The sequence below is a fragment of the Oncorhynchus nerka genome, linkage group LG20 (genome assembly GCF_034236695.1).
Source record: "Oncorhynchus nerka isolate Pitt River linkage group LG20, Oner_Uvic_2.0, whole genome shotgun sequence".
Lineage (NCBI taxonomy): Eukaryota > Metazoa > Chordata > Actinopteri > Salmoniformes > Salmonidae > Oncorhynchus > Oncorhynchus nerka.
Genome location: NC_088415.1, coordinates 57,923,081 through 57,945,251, shown reverse-complemented (window position 1 = coordinate 57,945,251; position 22,171 = coordinate 57,923,081). Strand labels below are relative to the sequence as shown.

The window sequence follows — 22,171 nt, the reverse complement described above, 5'->3', positions numbered from 1 at the left end:
TCACAATGTTAAAATGTCCAAGGCCTTTTCTCCATTCACTGATTCAATTATTCATAGAGGTGTAGCTACAGTATGACTTAACCATCTCTACTGAAGTAAGCATGACGATGCTGTTGCCCACCGTGACATGTGTTGCCAAGGACGTAACCATAGCAACACTGGTTATGACATGAGGAAGCTTTTGAAAATAATTTGATTCATGAGACCACCACTGTTGCAAACTACTATAGCATAGCTGGTCCCTTTTGTTAAGAATTATTCCTAAATTATGCAAAGAGTTATGGGATATTAGAATCCTCTTGTTACACTGGAAGTGCTGGATAGACTTGTAGTTAGTGGAAGAGAGCGTAAGAGAGAGGAGAGAGATGATTCATTAGACAGGAATGTATTGCACATACTGACCATGAACCGTCAGTCATTGTTCATTCATTGGGTTGTGTTGTCTCCTGCACATGTATGCTCTTCAATTCCTCATGGTTTCATCAGGGAACGTAAAGAAGCCAGGCCCCATCTCTAAGATCTACGCGTCTCTGTGGAAGCCCTGGAGCTACCTGACCGGCCCCAGCGACACAGGCACTCCAGGAACAGACAGCCTTTCCCTGGCTACTGAGACCAGCAGCAACCCCCCGACCACAGGTGGGTGTGGAGATGAATGGATAGATGTAGAGTAATGGGTTTTCAACATGGTTGAATGGCAAGAAGGTTTTTCTTATTCTGTGAATAATCCTCCCTTCTCTCCCATCTTCTCAGGGAGCCGTAACCTTTCACCTTCTGGTGACCTCACACCTTCGACCTGGTCAGGATTGGTTGATCTGGAGGAAGAGGCCGGCTCTTGTAAGAAACTTGAACCACATCTAAAAGGATATTCTATTGCACATATAGAGCATTCCTTTTGACCAAAGCACCTGCTTTTGGATGATTATTGTTACTGTAATTCAATGTGTTGATCTTCTCAGCTTCAGACCCCTGGTCCTCAGAGTCCTCTGAGGGGTATGTCACCCTGCAGCTGAGCCCAGGAGAGAGCTCTCTAGCCTGGGGAGACCTGGAAGACATGGACCCTAACTCTGGAGTTTTCCTCAGACCTCCAGTCACCCCCAGCCACGGTCCAAGTTCTACCACACAGAAAGAGGCGTTATCAGCCCCTACTGACAGAAAGGTTGCTACATTTTTACAACATCGATTTATTACAAGTACTGTATCATCAGGGTACTTTGGCATACAGGCACTTTGTGGCTCTAGTATTGTTAATTGTATTACAGTAAATTCATTGTATTGGCTGTATGGTGGTCTCTGTCTAAAGGTGATGGCCAAGATAGTGAAGTCCATGTGGAAGCCGTGGAACTACCTGGCAGGGGTGACAGAAGGTACCCCAGGAAGAGGCAGTCCAGAGGTGGAGAGAAGGGGAACTACGGAGGGGACTGAGAGCGGGACTGTGCCCACCGGTTCTCCTGGCTCTCCTGCTCCAGGTTAGTGTGGACTTTTTGCTTTATTTTGGTTGTGATACTGAGACAAACAGCTAGAGAGAAAGAAAAGAGAGAAAGAGACACTGTGTTTGTGAGTGTGTGCTTGCATGTTAGTCTGGGTCAGAAACTGTTTTACTGCCCTTTTCAGTCGTCTAAGCTTCATTAATACAGATATGTTCTCTGGCCCCATTCAACTCAAAGGCATACATGTTTAACAGAGAAAGGAACCTTGGGCATTGTTGTCTGCATTCTTTAAGCCTTTTCTTCCAATGAAGGGTTTTCTGGGATGGTAAAACTATAAAACATAAAAGAAATAGAGGCACAATAGAAGACAAAGGCTTAGAGGTATTGGTTTTGTATCTCAGGGAGCACAGTGTATACACGATATGCTCTCCGCTATGCTCTGGCAGGATCTCTCGCTCTCTCGTTCTTCTTACAGCTCCTGCCCTTTCCCTCTTCTCCTTCCTTCTCTATCCTATCTCTCCCACTGCCTCCTCTAACTTCTTCTCTTTCTTCCCCCTGCAGGTTTACTCTCATGGGGTCATGGGTGGTGGGATAGCTTAGGGCTGGGGGAACTAGATGATATACCACCCACTGGTGAGCCCTCGTCCTCCCCAGCCCGGCTCACCTCTACCCCAGCCTCAGAGAGCAAGTCCTCTGCCTCCTCCTCCACCCCTGGAGGACGGGAGGCTGTCCCAGACACCACTCAGCCCAAAGGGGGGACGTTGGTACATGTGGCTCCGTCAAAAGTTGAGATCTCGCCCCAGCCGGATTATATTCCCACTAGAGCAGATGGCCTGGCTAGTGTTGGGAGAGAGAGAGTGATGGTGAAAGAGGAGGGGAGTGCTGAGGGGGCCTCCGAAGAGGCGGGAGGGAAGATCCAGTTCACCCGTCTCCCCGTTGGAACCAGCAAACCCATAATCAGAGTCTCTCCATCCAACGAGAGAACCACAAGGAAGGAGCAGTCAGGAGCCAGTCGCAGCACAACTCTACCACCAGTCAGCAGCTCCCCTGCTGGGTCAGACAGCAGAGACTCTTCCCCTCCATCCAGACCAGGTACTGGAGCTCTAGCCCCTCCACCCTCAGCCTCAGTCATCCAGGGAAGCTCCAAGGAGGCCTCGTGGTCCCTCTCCTGGGTCTCAGTGGAGAGATCTGCAGAGCAGGGAGGTGAGGGTCCAGAAAGTGGGCCCTTGGCGCTGCCCTCCGGACCCCCAGTGGAAGAAGATACAGCCTGGTCTCACGCACTGGGCTCTGGTTTGCCTAGCAACCTGAGCGAGGAGGGTGGCAGAAGTGCAGGATTCAATCGGAGCAACAGAACTCAGGGCTCAGCTGGTAAGTTCTGTCTGTAGACCATGGCGCTTTCAACACCAAGTGTTGTGGGTTTGATTCTTGTTGGGGCCACCCATACAACAAATGAATGTGTCGTGTCTGGACTATCATTAAATGTGAAGACTTATTTATATCAAATCAGTGCTCCTAGGTTTAATTATTACGTGATACCTCATCAGTTCTCATTACTGAACATCGCAAACCCTGCTGCACCAACCCTAAGTTTCCATAATGAATCAGCAATATACAAATTGGCTTAATATTTATTTACTAACTAATCACAGAAATACTTAACAAACAAACAGTAGATATTGGTTACTAACAATGATAGAAAAGTCCCTAGTGGGCTAAGCCGATATGACGGCTTGGTAGACAAAGGGAAGGGGTGGGGACTGAGAAAGAACGGGAAAGACAAAATGGATTCACTACACACAGTGGATAATTATAATAATTGAAATGCTAATCCTTTGTACATGAACGGCCGCTCATTCGAGAATAATTGCAATGTATATATTTCTGCTCGTATGTCTTTGTTTTCTTCTCTGTTGAAATCCTCAATCATCCTGTAGAGTTCATCAGAGTCTCTGGTTAACTTTCCCAGAAGTCACAATGTCTTTCATGGTTGTCGGTGGTTATAATGGATACTTCAGAGTACCATTCGGAAATGTTCTCAAAGAATAGATGCTTCGGCGGTTGTCGGTATTCTCGTTCTAGATTTACGTAATTTCTAGCTGCAGACTAGTAATTATGCGTCTAGAATTTGCTCCTGTAGTGATCGATAGTCTCAGAGTTGAACCATTTCCAGCCATGTAGCCAAAACTACAGCTGTATGGTCTAATGGTCTATAGAATTGTAGCCATTCCAATGTGGGAACTCCGTCCCGGCGTTCTCTGACTTAATGTATATTTTGTAGGATGGTGTTTTATACTTGTGGAAGAAGGGGTGGTTCTATGACACCTATTGTGATGTCTGGGCCACGGACTAGTTCAGCTTTATATGAAAATCCATACTCTGATTTAGAAGGTTAACATGACATTACATCTTTTCACAAATAGTTTCATGTTTAATCACATACGTTTCACAATATTTAAATGTAAACCTGACAGCTGGGAAATGTACACTTTAAAAGATACAGTTATGTGTGTTTCCTGTCCCTCATGAGATCCCCAAATGAAACACACTCGACATGACTGTCCCTTAAGTGTCCACGGAACATTCCCACATTCTCAAAAGTAGAAATATTGTTTAGTTCTCCCATTTTGGGGATTAGGAGTTTTAAACTAAGAGAAGCTCTTTGTTCTGGTACTCTCTCCCTCAATACGGCAGTTTCCACCAGGTATTTATATCCTAAAGTCATAAAACTTGCGGTGGGGAGAGTGAGAGAGGCGGGAGGCCACGATATACACCCCCAAAGGGCCACGTCGTGACATATGCACGCACGACAGTAAGTCGCTTTGGATAAAGGCGTCTGCTAAATGGCATATTATCATGATTAATATTCATATAATTATTACTATTATTATATTTTATTTTTTTATCAAGAAAATTACACGCAAAGCTGAACAAAACACCAACATTTTCCCATGTCTGTCCATCATGACCTCAGTCAATGTGATCTCTGTACAATCCTCACGGTTGTTTCTTCGCTGATGTTATTCAATCTGTTTTTCAATTCAGAGATAATACCGTGTTGCGTTTCGACCTACAATACACCTCGTACCAGACCCATGATGTATGTAGTCCAACTAGGGACTAGGAAGGTAGTCATGCCTCCATAGATACAGCCCTGATTAAGTTCACAGGCAGGTTTGTGTTTTGTAAATCTAGCACCTGCTTTAGTGTCTCTCTCTCCAGAGCTATTTCTCACCTGATAATGAATGAGGCTTGTAGCTGGATATAACCTCTCCCTTAGGCATTCCTGCACTACACATTTCTGTGGTGATTTATTTTTGCTCTCTTTGCATCGGTTCATGTTGTCAACAGTGCTAGATATCAAGGATTTATACAGTACCAGTCAAAAGTTTTGGACACACCTACTTATTCAAGGGATTTTCTTTATTTTTACTATTTTCTACATTGTAGAATAATAGTGAAGACATCAACACTATGAAATAACACATGGAATCATGTAGTAACCCCCAAAATTCTGAGATTCCTAATGTTACTGTCCCCACTACAACAACACAAGTATTTAAATACATGTCATTTTGTCCTTGAAACATTACATTTAAATACTGTATAATTCCATTGATTCCTATAGAGGACTGCTCCTCTGGGGAGTGCCAATATGGCCGACCGGTGGCTGCAAAACCTCTCAATGGCCATTACATAGAATTAGCAATCTAGGGTTTATAAACATCACTGGTAGATATGCTGTGTGTTCCTCAGAACCTGAGATGTGATGAGTAAATGTGTAACCAAAGACTTTGGGTTATAACAGTGAATAGTATTGACAGGGACTTCAGAGAATGTTATGTGGTGTTGTTCATTGAGTTGATAGCCTCTGGAGGTAAAGAAAGCATTGGGCCACTTTATTGACCCTGTATTAACCCCTTATTTCCATCCCATACAGTACATTATAGCAGCCCCATTGCACAAACAGAAAAAATCTATTGAGGAGCTCATGGGATACTGGGTCTCGCTCTCTCTCTCTGTGTGTTCTGTCTGAGTAGAGAGGTGGCTAATGTTTGTTTTTGCTGACTGGATCAGAGTGGACCTCATCAGGCTGTGTAATCAATAAGGGGCTGCAGGAGAGGCTGCTCATGTTTTATATACAAGCCTCAAGGGCCCTTCTCTCTCTCTATCACATCCTCCTTTACCTCTTTCTCACATTCTCTCCTTCTCTATCTCAACCTATTCCCCTCTCTCTCACTCACTCAACCTTTCACTTCTTTCTCGCTCTCTCTTTCTCTCCTTCTCTCTCCCAACCTATTCCCCTCTCGCTCACTCAACCTTTCACCTCTCTTTCTCACCCACTCTCTCTCACGCTCTTACAGCTCTCTTTCCTTCGCTCTCCATTTCCCTATCCCTCTCCCTTCTCTCACATGAGCAAGAGTTGCATCAAGAGCTGTAGGCCAAAACAAGCAGCTTCTCTGAGTTGTTTGGTCTGTTTGTTTATTGGTGTGCTGTTTTGGTGCATATGTCTTGGTGTCAGGCGCAAGGTGAAGGCACAGCCTGTCAGCTCATTCTCTGCCCTGTTGATTTCTCTGCTCCACTCACTTTAATGAACAACCAGCCACTGTAGGCTAATCTGTGTTACACACAGACACACACACACACACACACACACACACACACACACACACACACACACACACACACACACACACACACACACACACACACACACACACACACACTAAAGTATTTTATTGGTCCTCTGGCTATTAGAAAGGCTCCAAACAGTGATGTTTGTGATGACTAGTCCTGACCTTGACTGTTAGAACAATATACTAGTGGCACGGTAGCAGCAACACATCGCTAGCCTTAGCACCTGACCTCAGCAAGAAATTGACCTGAGAAGGATAAACACAGTGGGTCAAAAATACATCTATAATCCAAAGCGTACAGTAGCACTGGGAAAGGGACAAGAGGATACCTAGTTTGTGGTACAACTGAATGGATTCAACTGAAATGTGTCTTCTACTATTAACCCAAACAGAGGCAGAACGACAGCTGGACAGAAGTGATGACTATGTTCATAGAACATATCAAGGATTTACTTTGCTCGGTTCCTGTGGTTTTACTCCTGTTAGATGTTGCGTTCATCTGTCTAGTATTGTTGGCCTAAACGAATAGCCAGCATGATGATTATTGTGAGGATGTCTTTAAGAGACGTGTGCTATGTAGAAGATGGAATCAGGCTACAGGCTAATCATAGCCTGGGTCAAAGCTGGGCGATATGGACAAGGATGCTGTAGCTATCAATTGTCCTATTTAACAATCACCTATATTAGCAAACTTATTTTCATTCAAACTTCACATTTCTCTAGTGAAGGCTACTTATCATAATGAACGATTTCAGAAAAATGCCCACGATAAGTGGTCGGTGTAGTCGGTGTCAATCATTTTCGGTTTATTGTCCCAGCTCAAGCCTAGGTATTCATTTTTACCCTCTGTGTGATGGGTAAACACACACACGCATGGTACACACAATCACGTAGACACACTCTGTCTCTTATACACACACACACATGCATGTGCACGCACACACACACACACACACACACACACACACACACACACACACAGATTGTGCTGTCTACAATCTCTACTGTTCGTTCCAATATATCATGATTGTGTTGTATCATAATTCATATCAGCAGTTTAAGTGATGAGCTATTTAGCCTCAGACATAATGAGACAAGATGGAAATTAGCATAAATATAATGCAAATTCAAATCACTTTGATTATACACACACACACAATGTAAGGAAGAACACACACACACACATACATACACACATAGATCCACACACTCCTAGGTGTCAGAGGGCGGGAACAGAACATTCTTAGCGGGTGAGTCGGCACCTTCAAAGACCTCAAGGTTCCTTAACGAGCCACTTATGGGACAACCAGGCGTCATGGCGACCGTTGATATGGAAATGATTAATTATCCTGTGAACAATGATTGGCTGAATTATAAGGGGGGCCTGAGAGATCAGTAGGTGGTCTGTTCCTTTCTCTATTCTTCATACCACATCTGAAGTTCTTTCTTTGCCACGGATCACTTTCCATATGGTAACCATGACAACAGAGACAAGGAGAAAGGTGGTTGAAGTTTGGGTCTAGACATAGTGTCTTTCAGAAGAAACAGGAAAATATATCTTTATGTAGAAGCATTAGTTAAAGTTATGATGATGCCCACACTACCACCATTACTCCAGAATGGTTGTGTATACAGATCATGACTGTTCACTACCACCCTCAACTCCCATCACTACTCTATCCACAATGCACTGTGTGAATGTGCTCCTGCGGTGTGGTTGGTTGACTGTCCTTCCTGGTGCCAGTGGTGTTTTAACCCAGTAGCAGCAGACTCGGCAGAGCACTGTGGTTACATTGCACTTCCCTGCCTGTTCAACTCCCATCACTACTCTATCCACAATGCACTGTGTGAATGTGCTCCTGCGGTGTGGTTGGTTGACTGTCCTTCCTGGTGCCAGTGGTGTTTTAACCCAGTAGCAGCAGACTCGGCAGAGCACTGTGGTTACGTTGCACTTCCCTGCCTGTTCAACTCCCATCACTACTCTATCCACAATGCACTGTGTGAATGTGCTCCTGCGGTGTGGTTGGTTGACTGTCCTTCCTGGTGCCAGTGGTGTTTTAACCCAGTAGCAGCAGACTCGGCAGAGCAATGTGGTTACGTTGCACTTCCCTGCCTGTTCAACTCCCATCACTACTCTATCCACAATGCACTGTGTGAATGTGCTCCTGCGGTGTGGTTGGTTGACTGTCCTTCCTGGTGCCAGTGGTGTTTTAACCCAGTAGCAGCAGACTCGGCAGAGCACTGTGGTTACGTTGCACTTCCCTGCCTGTTCAACTCCCATCACTACTCTATCCACAATGCACTGTGTGAATGTGCTCCTGCGGTGTGGTTGGTTGACTGTCCTTCCTGGTGCCAGTGGTGTTTTAACCCAGTAGCAGCAGACTCGGCAGAGCACTGTGGTTACGTTGCACTTCCCTGCTTGTTCAATGGAGTTGAGGTCAATGGATTTGGAAGAGAGCGAGGGAGAGAGCTGCATGAACTGCATGGCTCAGTAATTTTATGTAGAGGTGTGTGTGTGTGTGTGTGTGTACTGTGAAGGCTATGAGCCTATATACTGTACAGATTAGAGAAAGATAAACAAATCTATATGAGAAGGAGAGAAAGGGGTGGATCAGAAGTGTATGTATGTATTATTGGCAACGTTTAGTTGCTGCTAGATGCATTTATGTACTCTTGAGGATGGTCAGTGTAAAAAAAAGAGTACTGCCCTCCAGTCTAAGGATATCTCAATACCTTATATCTGACAACAGCAGGGCAAAAACATAGATCTAAATGCACACTGTATGACCGCAACCATACTGCCTTAGGGAATTGCTGCACCTCGTCTGGTTGTGCTTAGACAGCTAAACCAGGTGTCTTGCTTATCGCTGAAATTAGAATAAGAAAGCTGGTCATTTCAGCTGCACTGCCTTTCCTCTCTTTCAGGAAGATATCCAGGAGATGCTAACTTCTCCTGCACTGCCCTTCCTCTCTTTCAGGAAGATATCCAGGAGATGCTAACTTCTCCTGCACTGCCCTTCCTCTCTTTCAGGAAGATCTCCAGGAGATGCTAACTTCTCCTGCACTGCCCTCCCTCTCTTTCAGGAAGATATCCAGGAGATGCTAACTTCTCCTGCACTGCCCTTCCTCTCTTTCAGGAAGATATCCAGGAGATGCTAACTTCTCCTGCACTGCCCTTCCTCTCTTTCAGGAAGATATCCGGGAGATGCTAACTTCTCCTGCACTGCCCTTCCTCTCTTTCAGGAAGATATCCGGGAGATGCTAACTTCTCCTGCACTGCCCTTCCTCTCTTTCAGGAAGATATCCGGGAGATGCTAACTTCTCCTGCACTGCCCTCCCTCTCTTTCAGGAAGATATCCGGGAGATGCTAACTTCTCCTGCACTGCCCTTTCTCTTTTTCAGGAAGATATCCAGGAGATGCTAACTTCTCCTGCACTGCCCTCCCTCTCTTTCAGGAAGATATCCGGGAGATGCTAACTTCTCCTGCACTGCCCTTCCTCTCTTTCAGGAAGATATCCGGGAGATGCTAACTTCTCCTGCACTGCCCTCCCTCTCTTTCAGGAAGATATCCGGGAGATGCTAACTTCTCCTGCACTGCCCTTTCTCTTTTTCAGGAAGATATCCAGGAGATGCTAACTTCTCCTGCACTGCCCTCCCTCTCTTTCAGGAAGATATCCGGGAGATGCTAACTTCTCCTGCACTGCCCTTCCTCTTTTTCAGGAAGATATCCAGGAGATGCTAACTTCTCCTGCACTGCCCTCCCTCTCTTTCAGGAAGATATCCAGGAGATGCTAACTTCTCCTGCACTGCCCTCCTTCTCTTTCAGGAAGATATCCAGGAGATGCTAACTTCTCCTGCACTGCCCTCCCTCTCTTTCAGGAAGATATCCCGGAGATGCTAACTTCTCCTGCACTGCCCTCCCTCTCTTTCAGGAAGATATCCAGGAGATGCTAACTTCTCCTGCACTGCCCTCCCTCTCTTTCAGGAAGATATCCAGGAGATGCTAACTTCTCCTGCACTGCCCTCCCTCTCTTTCAGGAAGATATCCAGGAGATGCTAACTTCTCCTGCACTACCCTCCCTCTCTTTCAGGAAGATATCCAAGAGATGCTAACTTCTCCTGCACTGCCCTTCCTCTCTTTCAGGAAGATATCCAGGAGATGCTAACTTCTCCTGCAATGCCCTTCCTCTCTTTCAGGAAGATATCCAAGAGATGCTAACTTCTCCTGCACTGCCCTTCCTCTCTTTCAGGAAGATATCCAGGAGATGCTAACTTCTCCTGCACTGCCCTTCCTCTCTTTCAGGAAGATATCCAGGAGATGTTAACTTCTCCTGTGCTTTACTATCTCCAAGGGGATGCTAACTTCTCCTGTGCTTTACTATCTCTAAGGGGATGCTAACTTCTCCTGTGCTGCCCTCCCTCTCTTTCAGCAAGATATCCAGGAGATGCTAACTTCTCCTGCACTGCCCTCCCTCTCTTTCAGGAAGATATCCAGGAGATGTTAACTTCTCCTGTGCTTTACTATCTCCAAGGGGATGCTAACTTCTCCTGTGCTTTACTATCTCCAAGGGGATGCTAACTTCTCCTGTGCTTTACTATCACCAAGGGGATGCTAACTTCTCCTGTGCTTTACTATCTCCAAGGGGATGCTAACTTCTCCTGTGCTTTACTATCACCAAGGGGATGCTAACTTCTCCTGTGCTTTACTATCTCCAAGGGGATGCTAACTTCTCTTGTGCTTTACTATCACCAAGGGGATGCTAACTTCTCCTGTGCTTTACTATCTCCAAGGGGATGCTAACTTCTCCTGTGCTTTACTATCTCCAAGGGGATGCTAACTTCTCCTGTGCTTTACTATCACCAAGGGGATGCTAACTTCTCCTGTGCTTTACTATCTCCAAGGGGATGCTAACTTCTGCTGTGCTTTACTATCACCAAGGGGATGCTAACTTCTCCTGTGCTTTACTATCTCCAAGGGGATGCTAACTTCTCCTGTGCTTTACTATCACCAAGGGGATGCTAACTTCTCCTGTGCTTTACTATCTCCAAGGAGATGCTAACTTCTCCTGTGCTTTACTATCTCCAAGGGGACTCGGAGGACGGCTACTCTTTCATATCGAGTCAAGTCGTTTTCACCAAAATGCGTTGTCCCCCCATAGAGTCAAGAAGCTGTGTTTAAATCGTGACAATACGCCAAAGTGTGAAGTGTGGACTGAGGACAGTGTCCTCTCTGAGGAGTGAGGACTGTGTTGTCCTCTCTGAGGACTGTGTTGTGTGTCCTCTCTGAGGACTGAGGACAGTGTCCTCTCTGAGGAGTGAGGACAGTGTCCTCTCTGAGGAGTGAGGACTGTGTTGTCCTCGCTGAGGAGTGAGGACTGTGTCCTCTCTGAAGACTGAGGTCTGTCCGAGAATCACAAGTCTTGCATGCATCTAAAAATGAACAAAACATCTCTTAATTCTCCATCATCTAATCCCCCCCCCCTTCCTCTCTCTCAGGTGTGGGGGAGCCCTGTGTGACCAACCCATGTCTGCATGGAGGGCAGTGTGTGCCTCAGGGCAAGGGCTACAGCTGCTACTGCCCACAAGGCTTCACGGGGGAGAACTGTGAGATCGGTGAGTTTACAATACACACACACACACATGTGGACACATGCATGTGTATGTATTTGTGTGTAACTGAGTCTTAAAATATATTAGTGGTAGGTCTAATGTCAAGTTCTCCATCACCCTTTAGACAGGGGTTTGGGGGTTAGAGGTTAGGGGTCAGAAGTATTGTTGTGGTTGTCAAGGTCAATCGCCTCTCTGTGCCTGCTGGCTCTCACTTGGATGGCTTTGTTACACACACACAATGAAAGGTTCGATCAGAAACACCAACTAAACCAAATCCTGTTTACCAGTGTGTGTGTGGTGACTTCCGACTTTAGTTTACAGCAACTGTCTGAACACTGTCAGGACATGAACTACTTTAGGTAGTAACTACTTTAGGTAGTAACGTGTTGGCTATGAATCTCAGTGACTTTCTCCCATAAGGTTGACTAACATCTCTACCTCAGCCCTGACCCAGACTCACAAACCCTGCAGGATCATCTCCCATCTTACAGCAACAGGGCGGCAGGTTGCCTAGTGGTTAGAGCATTGGGCCAGTAACTGAAAGGATGCTGGTTCGAATCCTCGAGCTGACAAGGCTCTGTCGATGTGCCCTTGAGCAAGCCACTTAACCCTAATTGCTCTGGATAAGAGCGTCTGCTAAATGACTAAAATGTCAATGTAAATACCCGTGAGATGAGACAGCGCCAGACATTCATTGTATTTACCTGTCTGCTGTGGTGAGGAGGTACACTACATGACCAAAAGTATGTGGACACCTGCTCGTTGAACATCTCATTCCAAAATCATGGGCATTAATATGGAGTTGGGCCCCCCTTTGCTGCTGTAACAGCCTCCACTCTTCTAGGAAGGCTTTCCACTAGATGTTGGAACATTGCTGCGGGGACTTGCTTCCATTCAGCCACAAGAGCATTAGTGAGGTTGGGTGGTTTAGGCCTGGATCGCAGTCGGTGTTCCAATTTATCTCAAAGGTTTTCGATGGGGTTGAGGTCAGGGCTGTGTGCAGGCCAGTCAAGTTATTCCACACCAATCTCGACAAACCATTTCTGTATGGACCTCGCTTTGTGCACGGAGACATTGTCATGCTAAAACAGAAAAGGACCTTCCCCAAACTGTTGCCACAAAGTTGGAAGCACAGAATCATCTAAATGCTGTAGCATTGTGATTTCCCTTAACTGGAACTAAGGGGCCCAAACCATGAAAAACAGCACCAGACTATTATTCCTCCTCCACCAAACTTTACAGATGGCACTATGCATTGGGGCAGGTAGCGCTCTCCTGGCATCCGCTAAACCCAGATTCGTCCGTCGGACTGGCAGATGGTGAAGCGTGATTCACAACGCCAGAGAATGCGTTTGTTGCTCTTAGACGTTTCCACTTCACAATAACAGCACTTACAGGGCAGCTCTAGCAGGGCAGAAATTTGACAACCTGACTTGTTGGAAAGGTGGCATCCTATAAAGGTTCAAGTTGAAAGTTACTGAGCTCTTCAGTAAGGCCATTATACTGCCATTTTTTGTATATGGAGATTGCATCGCTGTGTGCTCAATTTTACACACTGAAATAGCCTAATCCACTAATTTGAAGGTGTATCCACATACTTTTGTATATATAGTATATTTGCCTAACTGGGTACTGCTGGCTTCTAGAGCTGTGAGACAGAGAATGGGCCTAGAGCATGATGCCAAGGCAGGGCTGTGTGTGTGCGTGTGCATCAGTATTTGTGGTATTATCTCTCTCAGAGCAGTGGTGTAAAGTACTGAACAAAAATACTTTAAATTACTACTTAAGTAGTTTTTATGCTTTGCTTTACTATTTATATTTTTACAACTTTTACTTTTACTTCACTACATTCCTAAAGACAATGATGTACTTTTTTACTCCATACATTTTCCCTGACACCCAAAAGTACTCGTTACATTTTGAATACTTAGCAGGACAGGAACATGGTCTTCAATTCACACAAGATGTTTCGGCTCATGCTGGGGTGAAGAGATGACCAAGCTCATGCTGGGGTGAAGAGATGTTTCAGCTCATGCTGGGGTGAAGAGATGTTCAAGCTCATGCTGAGGTGAAGAGATGACCAAGCTCATGCTGGGGTGAAGAGATGTTTCAGCTCATGCTGGGGTGAAGAGATGACTCAGCTCATGCTGGGGTGAAGAGATGTTCAAGCTCATGCTGGGGTGAAGAGATGACCAAGCTCATGCTGGGGTGAAGAGATGTTTCAGCTCATGCTGGGGTGAAGAGATGTTCAAGCTCATGCTGGGGTGAAGAGATGACCAAGCTCATGCTGGGGTGAAGAGATGACCAAGCTCATGCTGGGGTGAAGAGATGTTCAAGCTCATGCTGGGGTGAAGAGATGACCAAGCTCATGCTGGGGTGAAGAGATGACCAAGCTCATGCTGGGGTGAAGAGATGACCAAGCTCATGCTGGGGTGAAGAGATGACCAAGCTCATGCTGGGGTGAAGAGATGACCAAGCTCATGCTGGGGTGAAGAGATGTTCAAGCTCCTGCTGGGGTGAAGAGATGACCAAGCTCATGCTGGGGTGAAGAGATGTTTCAGCTCATGCTGGGGTGAAGAGATGACCAAGCTCCTGCTGGGGTGAAGTGATCACCAGAGACAAAAGACAGCGACACTGACTCTAAAGATAGTGATGCCTATGGAATTGAAGTTCTGATGAAGGACAAGTGACGAAGGGCAGAACCATTTTAGACTATTGAGATGCACCCCTAGAACAGTCATGGAAGTATGTACTGCAAAACAACCTTCAGTTGATAATATTATTTTTTCAAAGAGTGTACTATCTAGAACCTAAAAGGGTTCTTCGGCTGTCCCCATAGGAATAACTTTGAATAACCCTTTTTGGCTCTAAGTAGAACCCAATTGGTTCCAAGTAGAACTGTTTTGGGTTGCATGTACAGTAGAACCCTTTCCTCAGATGGTTCTACCTGGAATCAAAAATGATTTTACCTGGAACCAAAAAGGGTTCTCCTATGGGGACAACTGAAGAACCCTTTGGGAACTCTTTTTTTCTAAGAGTGTAGTGACTGAGTTCTTTACATTTAATTTCTATTTCATGTAGTCTAGAACCTGTCAGTGGAATTCAAAGCCCATGTGCTATGTTTGTCCAGACATGCAGAACTGGGGGTTAATGGTTCAAAGGTCCCATCAGAAAGTCTTGGCTGTCTGGATTTGATTTGTCTGACAACCTTTCTGCAACATTCTCCCTGAGGGCTTTTCTTTGCTTCGTTTTCAAGCCCTTATCAACTCTCAGAACATAGGATATCGTTTAGTTTGAAGTGACCTTGAAAGCACAATTTGGTGCCTTTCAACCTTGAATTGAAGGATGAATTGATATGACGCTTCTACTTACCCCAACCTGCCAACTTTAAACGCTGTGTCTCCCGCGTGTTAGCGTAGTAACGACTTCCCTGTTCCATCTATTGCTGTTCACTGGACCCTATGATCACTTGGCTACATAGCTGATGCCTGCTGGACTGTTCATTAATCACAGTACTCCATTTTGTTTATTTTTTGTTTATCTGTCGGCCCCAACTCATGCCCTGTGTGTAGTTAACCGACCCTCTCTGCCCATTCATCGCCATTTTACCTTTTGTTGTCTTAGCTGATTGGCTGTTGTTGTCTTATCCGTTGTTGCATAGCTAGCTCTCGCAATCAACACCTGTGATTGTTTTATGTCTCTCTCAAAATGTCAATATGCCTGGTACACTGTTGTTTGGAATAGTTATTATTGTCTTAGTTTACTGCAGAGCCCCTAGTCCCACTCAACATTTTTTTATTATTTTTTTTTATTTATATTTCACCTTTATTTAACCAGGTAGGCAAGTTGAGAACAAGTTCTCATTTACAATTGCGACCTGGCCAAGATAAAGCAAAGCAGTTCGACACATACAACGACACAGAGTTACACATGGAGTAAAACAAACATAGTCAATAAGACAGTATAAACAAGTCTATATACGATGTGAGCAAATGAGGTGAGATAAGGGAGGTAAAGGCAAAAAAAGGCCATGGTGGTGAAGTAAAACACTGAAATGGTAGATTTGCTGTGGAAGAATGTGCAAAGTAGAAATAATGGGGTGCAAAGGAGCTAAAATAAATAAATAAAAACAGTAGGGGGAGAGGTAGTTGTTTGGGCTAAATTATAGATGGGCTATGTACAGGTGCAGTAATCTGTGAGCTGCTCTGACAGCTGGTGCTTAAAGCTAGTGAGGGAGATAAGTGTTTCCAGTTTCAGAGATTTTTGTAGTTTGTTCCAGTCATTGGCAGCACAGAACTGGAAGGAGAGGCGGCCAAAGGAATTATTGGTTTTGGGGTGACCAGAGAGATATACCTGCTGGAGCGTGTGCTACAGGTGGGTGATGCAATGGTGACCAGCGAGCTGAGATAAGGGGGGACTTTACCTAGCAGGGTCTTGTGTATTTGGAAACAGTATTTTCAAATACTTATTTCAAATACTATTCACCTGCGTTAAATCCATGGGAGTGTATTTGAGTCTGTGTATTTGAGTATTTCAAATACAATTTGGCAGATTATTTGTTTTTTACAAATACAATTCAAATACTCAAATAAAATTACTTGTTTTGAGCTGTGTATTAAATATCAGCTACTGAAATACACATGTATTTGAACCCAGGTCTGTGAGAGAAAGAATTAAGGAAAGCTTTGAGAATGTACAGACTCAGTGAGCATGGCCTTGATATTGAGAAAGGCCACGGTAGGCAGACATGGCTCTCAAGAGAAAACAAGCTATATGCACACTGCCCACAGAATGAGGTGGAAACCTAGTTGCACTTCATAACCTCCTGCCAAATGTATGACCATATTAGAGACACATATTTCCCTCAGATTACACAAAGCATTCCAAAGCAAATCCAATTTTGATAAACGTCCATATCTATTTGGTGAAATACCACAGTATGCCATCACAGCAGCAAGGTTTGTGACCTGTTGCCACAAGAAAAGGGCAACCAGTGAAGAACACTATTGTACATTTTTTATTTTATTCAACCTTTATTTAATGAGGCAAGTCAGTTAAGAACAAATTCTTATTTACAATGATGGCCTACCAAAGGGCATAAGGCCTCCTGCTGGGATGGGGGCCTGGAATTAAAAAAATAAATACAATATAAATATAGGACAAAACACACATCACAACAAGAGAGACACAACACCACATAAAGAGAGACCTAAGACAACAACGTAACAAGGCAGCAAAACATGACTACACAGCATGGTAGCAACACAACATGACCACAACATGGTAGCAGCACAACATGGTAGAAACACAACATGACAACAACATGGTAGCAACACAACATGACAACAACATGGTAGCAGAACGACAACAACATGGTAGCAACACAACATGACAACAACATGGTAGCAGCACAACATGACAACAACATGGTAGCAGCACAACATGACAACAACATGGTAGCAGCACAACATGACAACAACATGGTAGCAGCACAACATGACAACAACATGGTAGCAGAACAACATGACAACAACATGTTGTTCTCTCACGTCACCCCGCTCCTCCGCTCTCTCCACTGGCTTCCAGTTGAAGCTCGCATCCGCTACAAGACCATGGTGCTTGCCTACGGAGCTGTGAGGGGAAGGGCACCTCAGTACCTCCAGGCTCTGATCAGGCCCTACACCCAAACAAGGGCACTGCGTTCATCCACCTCTGGCCTGCTCGCCTCCCTACCACTGAGGAAGTACAGTTCCCGCTCAGCCCAGTCAAAACTGTTCGCTGCTCTGGCCCCCCAATGGTGGAACAAACTCCCTCACGACGCCAGGACAGCGGAGTCAATCACCACCTTCCGGAGACACCTGAAACCCCACCTCTTTAAGGAATACCTAGGATAGGATAAAGTAATCCTTCTCACCCCCCTTAAAAGACCTAGATGCACTATTGTAAAGTGGCTGTTCCACTGGATGTCATAAGGTGAAAGCACCAATTTGTAAGTCGCTCTGGATAAGAGCGTCTGCTAAATGACTTAAATGTAATGTAAATGTAACATGGTAGCAGCACAGCATGACAACAACATGGTAGCAGCACAACATGACAACAACATGGTAGCAGAACAACATGACAACAACATGGTAGCAACACAACATGACAACAACATGGTAGCAACACAACATGACAACAACATGGTAGCAACACAACATGACAACAACATGGTAGAAACATAACATGAAAACAACATGGTAGCAGCACACCATGACAGCAACATGGTAGCAACACAACATGACAACAACATGGTAGCAGCACAACATGACAACAACATGGTAGCAACACAACATGACAACAACATGGTAGCAACACAACATGACAACAACATGGTAGCAACACAACATGACAACAACATGGTAGTAGCACAACATGACAGTAACATGGTAGCAACACAACAACATGGTAGCAACACAACATGACAACAACATGGTAGCAGCACAACATGACAACAACATGGTAGCAACACAACATGACAACAACATGGTAGCAGCACAACATGACAACAACATGGTAGCAGCACAACATGACAACAACATGGTAGCAGCACAACATGACAACAACATGGTAGCAACACAACATGACAACAACATGGTAACAACACAACATGGTAGCACTACAAAACAAGGTACAAACATTATTGGGCAAAGTCAACAGCACAAAAGTCAATAAGGTAGAGACAACAATGCATCGTACAAAGCAGCCACAACTGTCAGTAAAAGTGTCCATGATTGAGTCTTTGAATGAAGAGATTGAGATAAAACTGTCCAGTTTGAGTGTTTGTTGCAGCTCGTTCCAGTTGCTAGCTGCAGCGAACTGAAAAGAGGAGCGACCCAGGGACGTGTATGCTTTGGGGACCTTTAACAGAATGTGACTGGCAGAACGAGTGTTGTATGTGGCGGATGAGGGCTGCAGTAGATATCTCAGATAGGGGGGAGTGAGGCCTAAGAGGGTTTTAGAAATAAGCATCAACTAGTGGGTCTTGCGACGGGTATACAGAGATGACCAGTTTACAGAGGAGTATAGAGTGCAGTGATGTGTCCTATAAGGAGCATTTTTGGCAAATATGATGGCCCAATGGTAAAGAATATCTAGCCGCTCGAGAGCACCCTTACCTGCCAATCTATAAATTATGTCTCTATGTAATCTAGCATGGGTAGTATGGTCATCTGAATCAGGGTTAGTTTGGCACCTGGGGTGAAAGAGGAGTGATTACGATTGAGGAAACCAAGCCTAGATTTAACTTTAGCCTGAAGCTTTGATATGTGCTGAGAGAAGGACAGTGTACCGTCTAGCTATACTCCCAAGTACTTGTATGAGGTGACTACCTCAAGCTCTAAACACTCAGAGGTAGTAATAACACCTGTGGGAAGAGGGGCATTCTTCTTACCAAATCACATGACCTTTGTTTTGGAGGTGTTCAAGATTAAGGTTAAGGGTAGAGAAAGCTTGTTGGACACTAAGAAAGCTTTGTTGTAGAGCATTTAACACAAAATAAAGTAACTAAACTTTGGCCTTTCCGATAGCCTGAGTGCACTTATTTCTCATTTGCCTGAACGAGAGCCAGTTAGCCTGAGTATGCATGTGCCGAGCCTTTCGCCAAATGCAATTCTTGAGGTGGAGTAACTCTGCCAGATCACAGTCGAACCAGGGGCTGAACCTGTTTTTAATTCTCATTTTCTTTATAGGGGCGTGTTTGTTAACAATACCACTGAAAATATCGAAAAAGAAGGTTCAAGCGTCTTCGACAGAGGGAATCAAGCGGATTCTATACCAATTTACAGAGGCCAGTTCATGAAGGAAGGCTTGTTCATTAAAGTTTTGTAGCAACCTTTGGAAGATCTGTCTTGCCGAAAAAGGTTATAACCAGAAATGTCAACATCAGTATTCAAAACACTCTTCCTTAACCACGTCTCAGTAAAGACCAACACAAATGGATTGAAGCTGTAAACCCACACTTTCCATCGATCCATTTGAAGTAATACGCTTCTAGTGTTAACGTGCAGAAAACGCAGGCTTTTACGAGAGCAGAAATCAGTGAAGCAGATATCAGAGCACTAGTCAGAATTGGGTCTAGCAACAGTAGGTGGGCCAGGATGTACATGCACATTTCCAGATATCATCAACAGCAATACAATCAAGGCACGGCAGAGGACAGAGAGAGCTCTGCAGTGTTGACTTATGACATCTGAATGTGCATCAGATGGCAACAAGATCATATTGTACAGCAATTTCATCAGGTAACCTGAACACAAAGCCGACGAGAGGTAAATACAACCCATATTTATGTTTATTTATTTTCCCTTTTGTATATAGTCATAATATGACATTTGAAATGTCTCTATTCCTTTGGAACTTTAGTGAGTGTAATGTTTACTGTTCATTTTTGATTATTTCACTTTTGTTTATTGTCTATTTCACCTGCTTGGCAATGTAAACATATGCTTCCCATGCCAATAAAGCCCATTGAATTGATAGAGAGAGAGAGAGATGGTTCTCGCTACCTTGAGTTTGGCACAGGAATAATGAAATAAGTGAATTGGCTCTGAAGTACTCTCTGGGCGCCCTGATTCATGAAGTAGGAAGGAGAGGGACAAAAAACAGGAAAACAGAAACATCCACAGTAATCTTGAGTTGCCATGGTGAGAATTAAATTATCCTTCTCCCTTACAAAACATTTACCTTTACATTTTAGTAATTTTGTAGAAGCTCTTACCCAGAACCACTCACAGTACATTTGACTCAATAAAGCAGCTATTGGCAAAGTCAGTGCTAGTAAGAAAAGACACGTGTTAATGCAAGAAATCGAAGGGGGATACGAAGTCAGTTGCACAACTGAATGCATTCACCCAAAATGTATCTTCCATATTTAACCCAACCCCTCTGAATCAGAGAGGTGCGGGGCGCTGCCATATCGACATCCACGTCATCGGCACCGGGGGGGCAGTTTTTGTTGGGGGTTATCCACCTAGCCATCTCTGGGAATTGAACCAGCGACCTTTCGACTTAGTGGCCCAACGCTCTTAACTGCTCGGCTAAAGACACAGAGAAGTAGCCAAATCTTCCAAAAGCTCTAACGGTTTGTCTAACTTGTTGGAGGTAGTGGTCAAAACGGACATTGTTTGCAAAAATGTTACAGAAAATGTTGTTGAGGTCAAGAGTGGTCTTCAAAATGGTTGGATTTGGATACAATTTCCTGGTGAATTGAGTTAGTGTGGCGAGTGGCACAGTGGTCTAAGACACTGCATCTCAGTGCAAGAGGTGTCACTGCAGTACCTGGTTTGAATCCAGGCTGCATCATATCTGGCCGTGATTGGGAGTCCCATAGGACGAGGCACAATTGGCTCAGCGTCGTCCAGGTTTGGCCGGGGTAGACCATCATTGTAGATAAGAATTTGTTCTTTACCGACTTGCCTAGTTAAATAAATCTAATAAAAGTGTTGTTCCCACAGCAACCACTGCTGCAGTTGATGGACATAGAAAACATAGGAAAAATCTTTCCTTTGTGTTACACCAATGAATCACCTCTGGGAGAATGTCAGAGCTGTGGACATTGTTCTCTTTACTCTATCCCGAATCATTTAGACCAAGCTTAGCTGGAATTTTTCCACAATTCTCCCACTGTCGTCAAATGCTTGGTTTACAGGAAAAGTATTTGTGCAGGTCTGTGCACATAGCCAGTGAACTTGAGTGAACGAGTCTAAACCTCTCCCTCAACGTGATCAAGACAAAGGAGATGATTGTGGACTACAGGAAAAAGAGGACCGAGCACGCCCCCATTCTCATCGACGGGGCTGCAGTGGAGCAGGTTGAGAGCTTCAAGTTCCTTGATGTCCACATCACCAACAAACTAACATGGTCCAAGCACACCATGACAGTCGTGAAGAGGGCACAACAAACCTATTTCCCCTCCGGAGACTGAAAAGATTTGACATGGGTCCTCAGATCCGCAAAAGGTTCTACAGCTGCACCATCAAGAGCATCCGGACTGGTTGCATCACTGCCTGGTATGATAACTGCACGGCCTCCGACCGCAATGCACTACAGAGGGTAATGCGAACGGCCCAGTACAGCACTGGGGCCAAGTTTCCTGCCATCCGGGACCTATATACCAGGCGGTGTCAGAGAACTCCAGCCACCCTAGTCATAGACTGTACTCTCTGCTACCGCATGGCAAGCAGTACCAGAGCGCCAATTCTAGGTCCAAAAGGCTTCTAAACAGCTTTTACCCCTAAGCCATAAGACTCCTGAACATCTAGTCAAATGGCTACCCAGTCTATTCACATTGCCCCCCCCCTCTCCTCTCCACACCACTGCCACTCTCTGTTGTCATCTATGCATAGTCACTTTAATTAACTCTACCTACATGTACATACTACCTCAACTAACCACCCAACACATTGACTCTGTACCGGCACCCCCCTGTATATAGCCTCCACATTGACTCTGTACCGGTAC

General features: G+C 44.8%; 1 protein-coding gene across 2 annotated transcripts in view; it reads left to right on the top strand.

Annotated features, from left to right (window-relative positions):
- Positions 1-22,171, top strand: part of ncana (neurocan a) — a 71,824-nt gene that overhangs the window by 27,617 nt on the left and 22,036 nt on the right. For both annotated transcript variants that reach the window (XM_029623266.2, XM_029623265.2), the window contains exons 8-13: positions 487-636; positions 751-834; positions 957-1,156; positions 1,301-1,466; positions 1,989-2,795; positions 11,558-11,674. In XM_029623266.2, the coding sequence (XP_029479126.2) occupies positions 487-636; positions 751-834; positions 957-1,156; positions 1,301-1,466; positions 1,989-2,795; positions 11,558-11,674 (1,524 nt within the window). The remainder of the gene's footprint in view (positions 1-486; positions 637-750; positions 835-956; positions 1,157-1,300; positions 1,467-1,988; positions 2,796-11,557; positions 11,675-22,171) is intronic.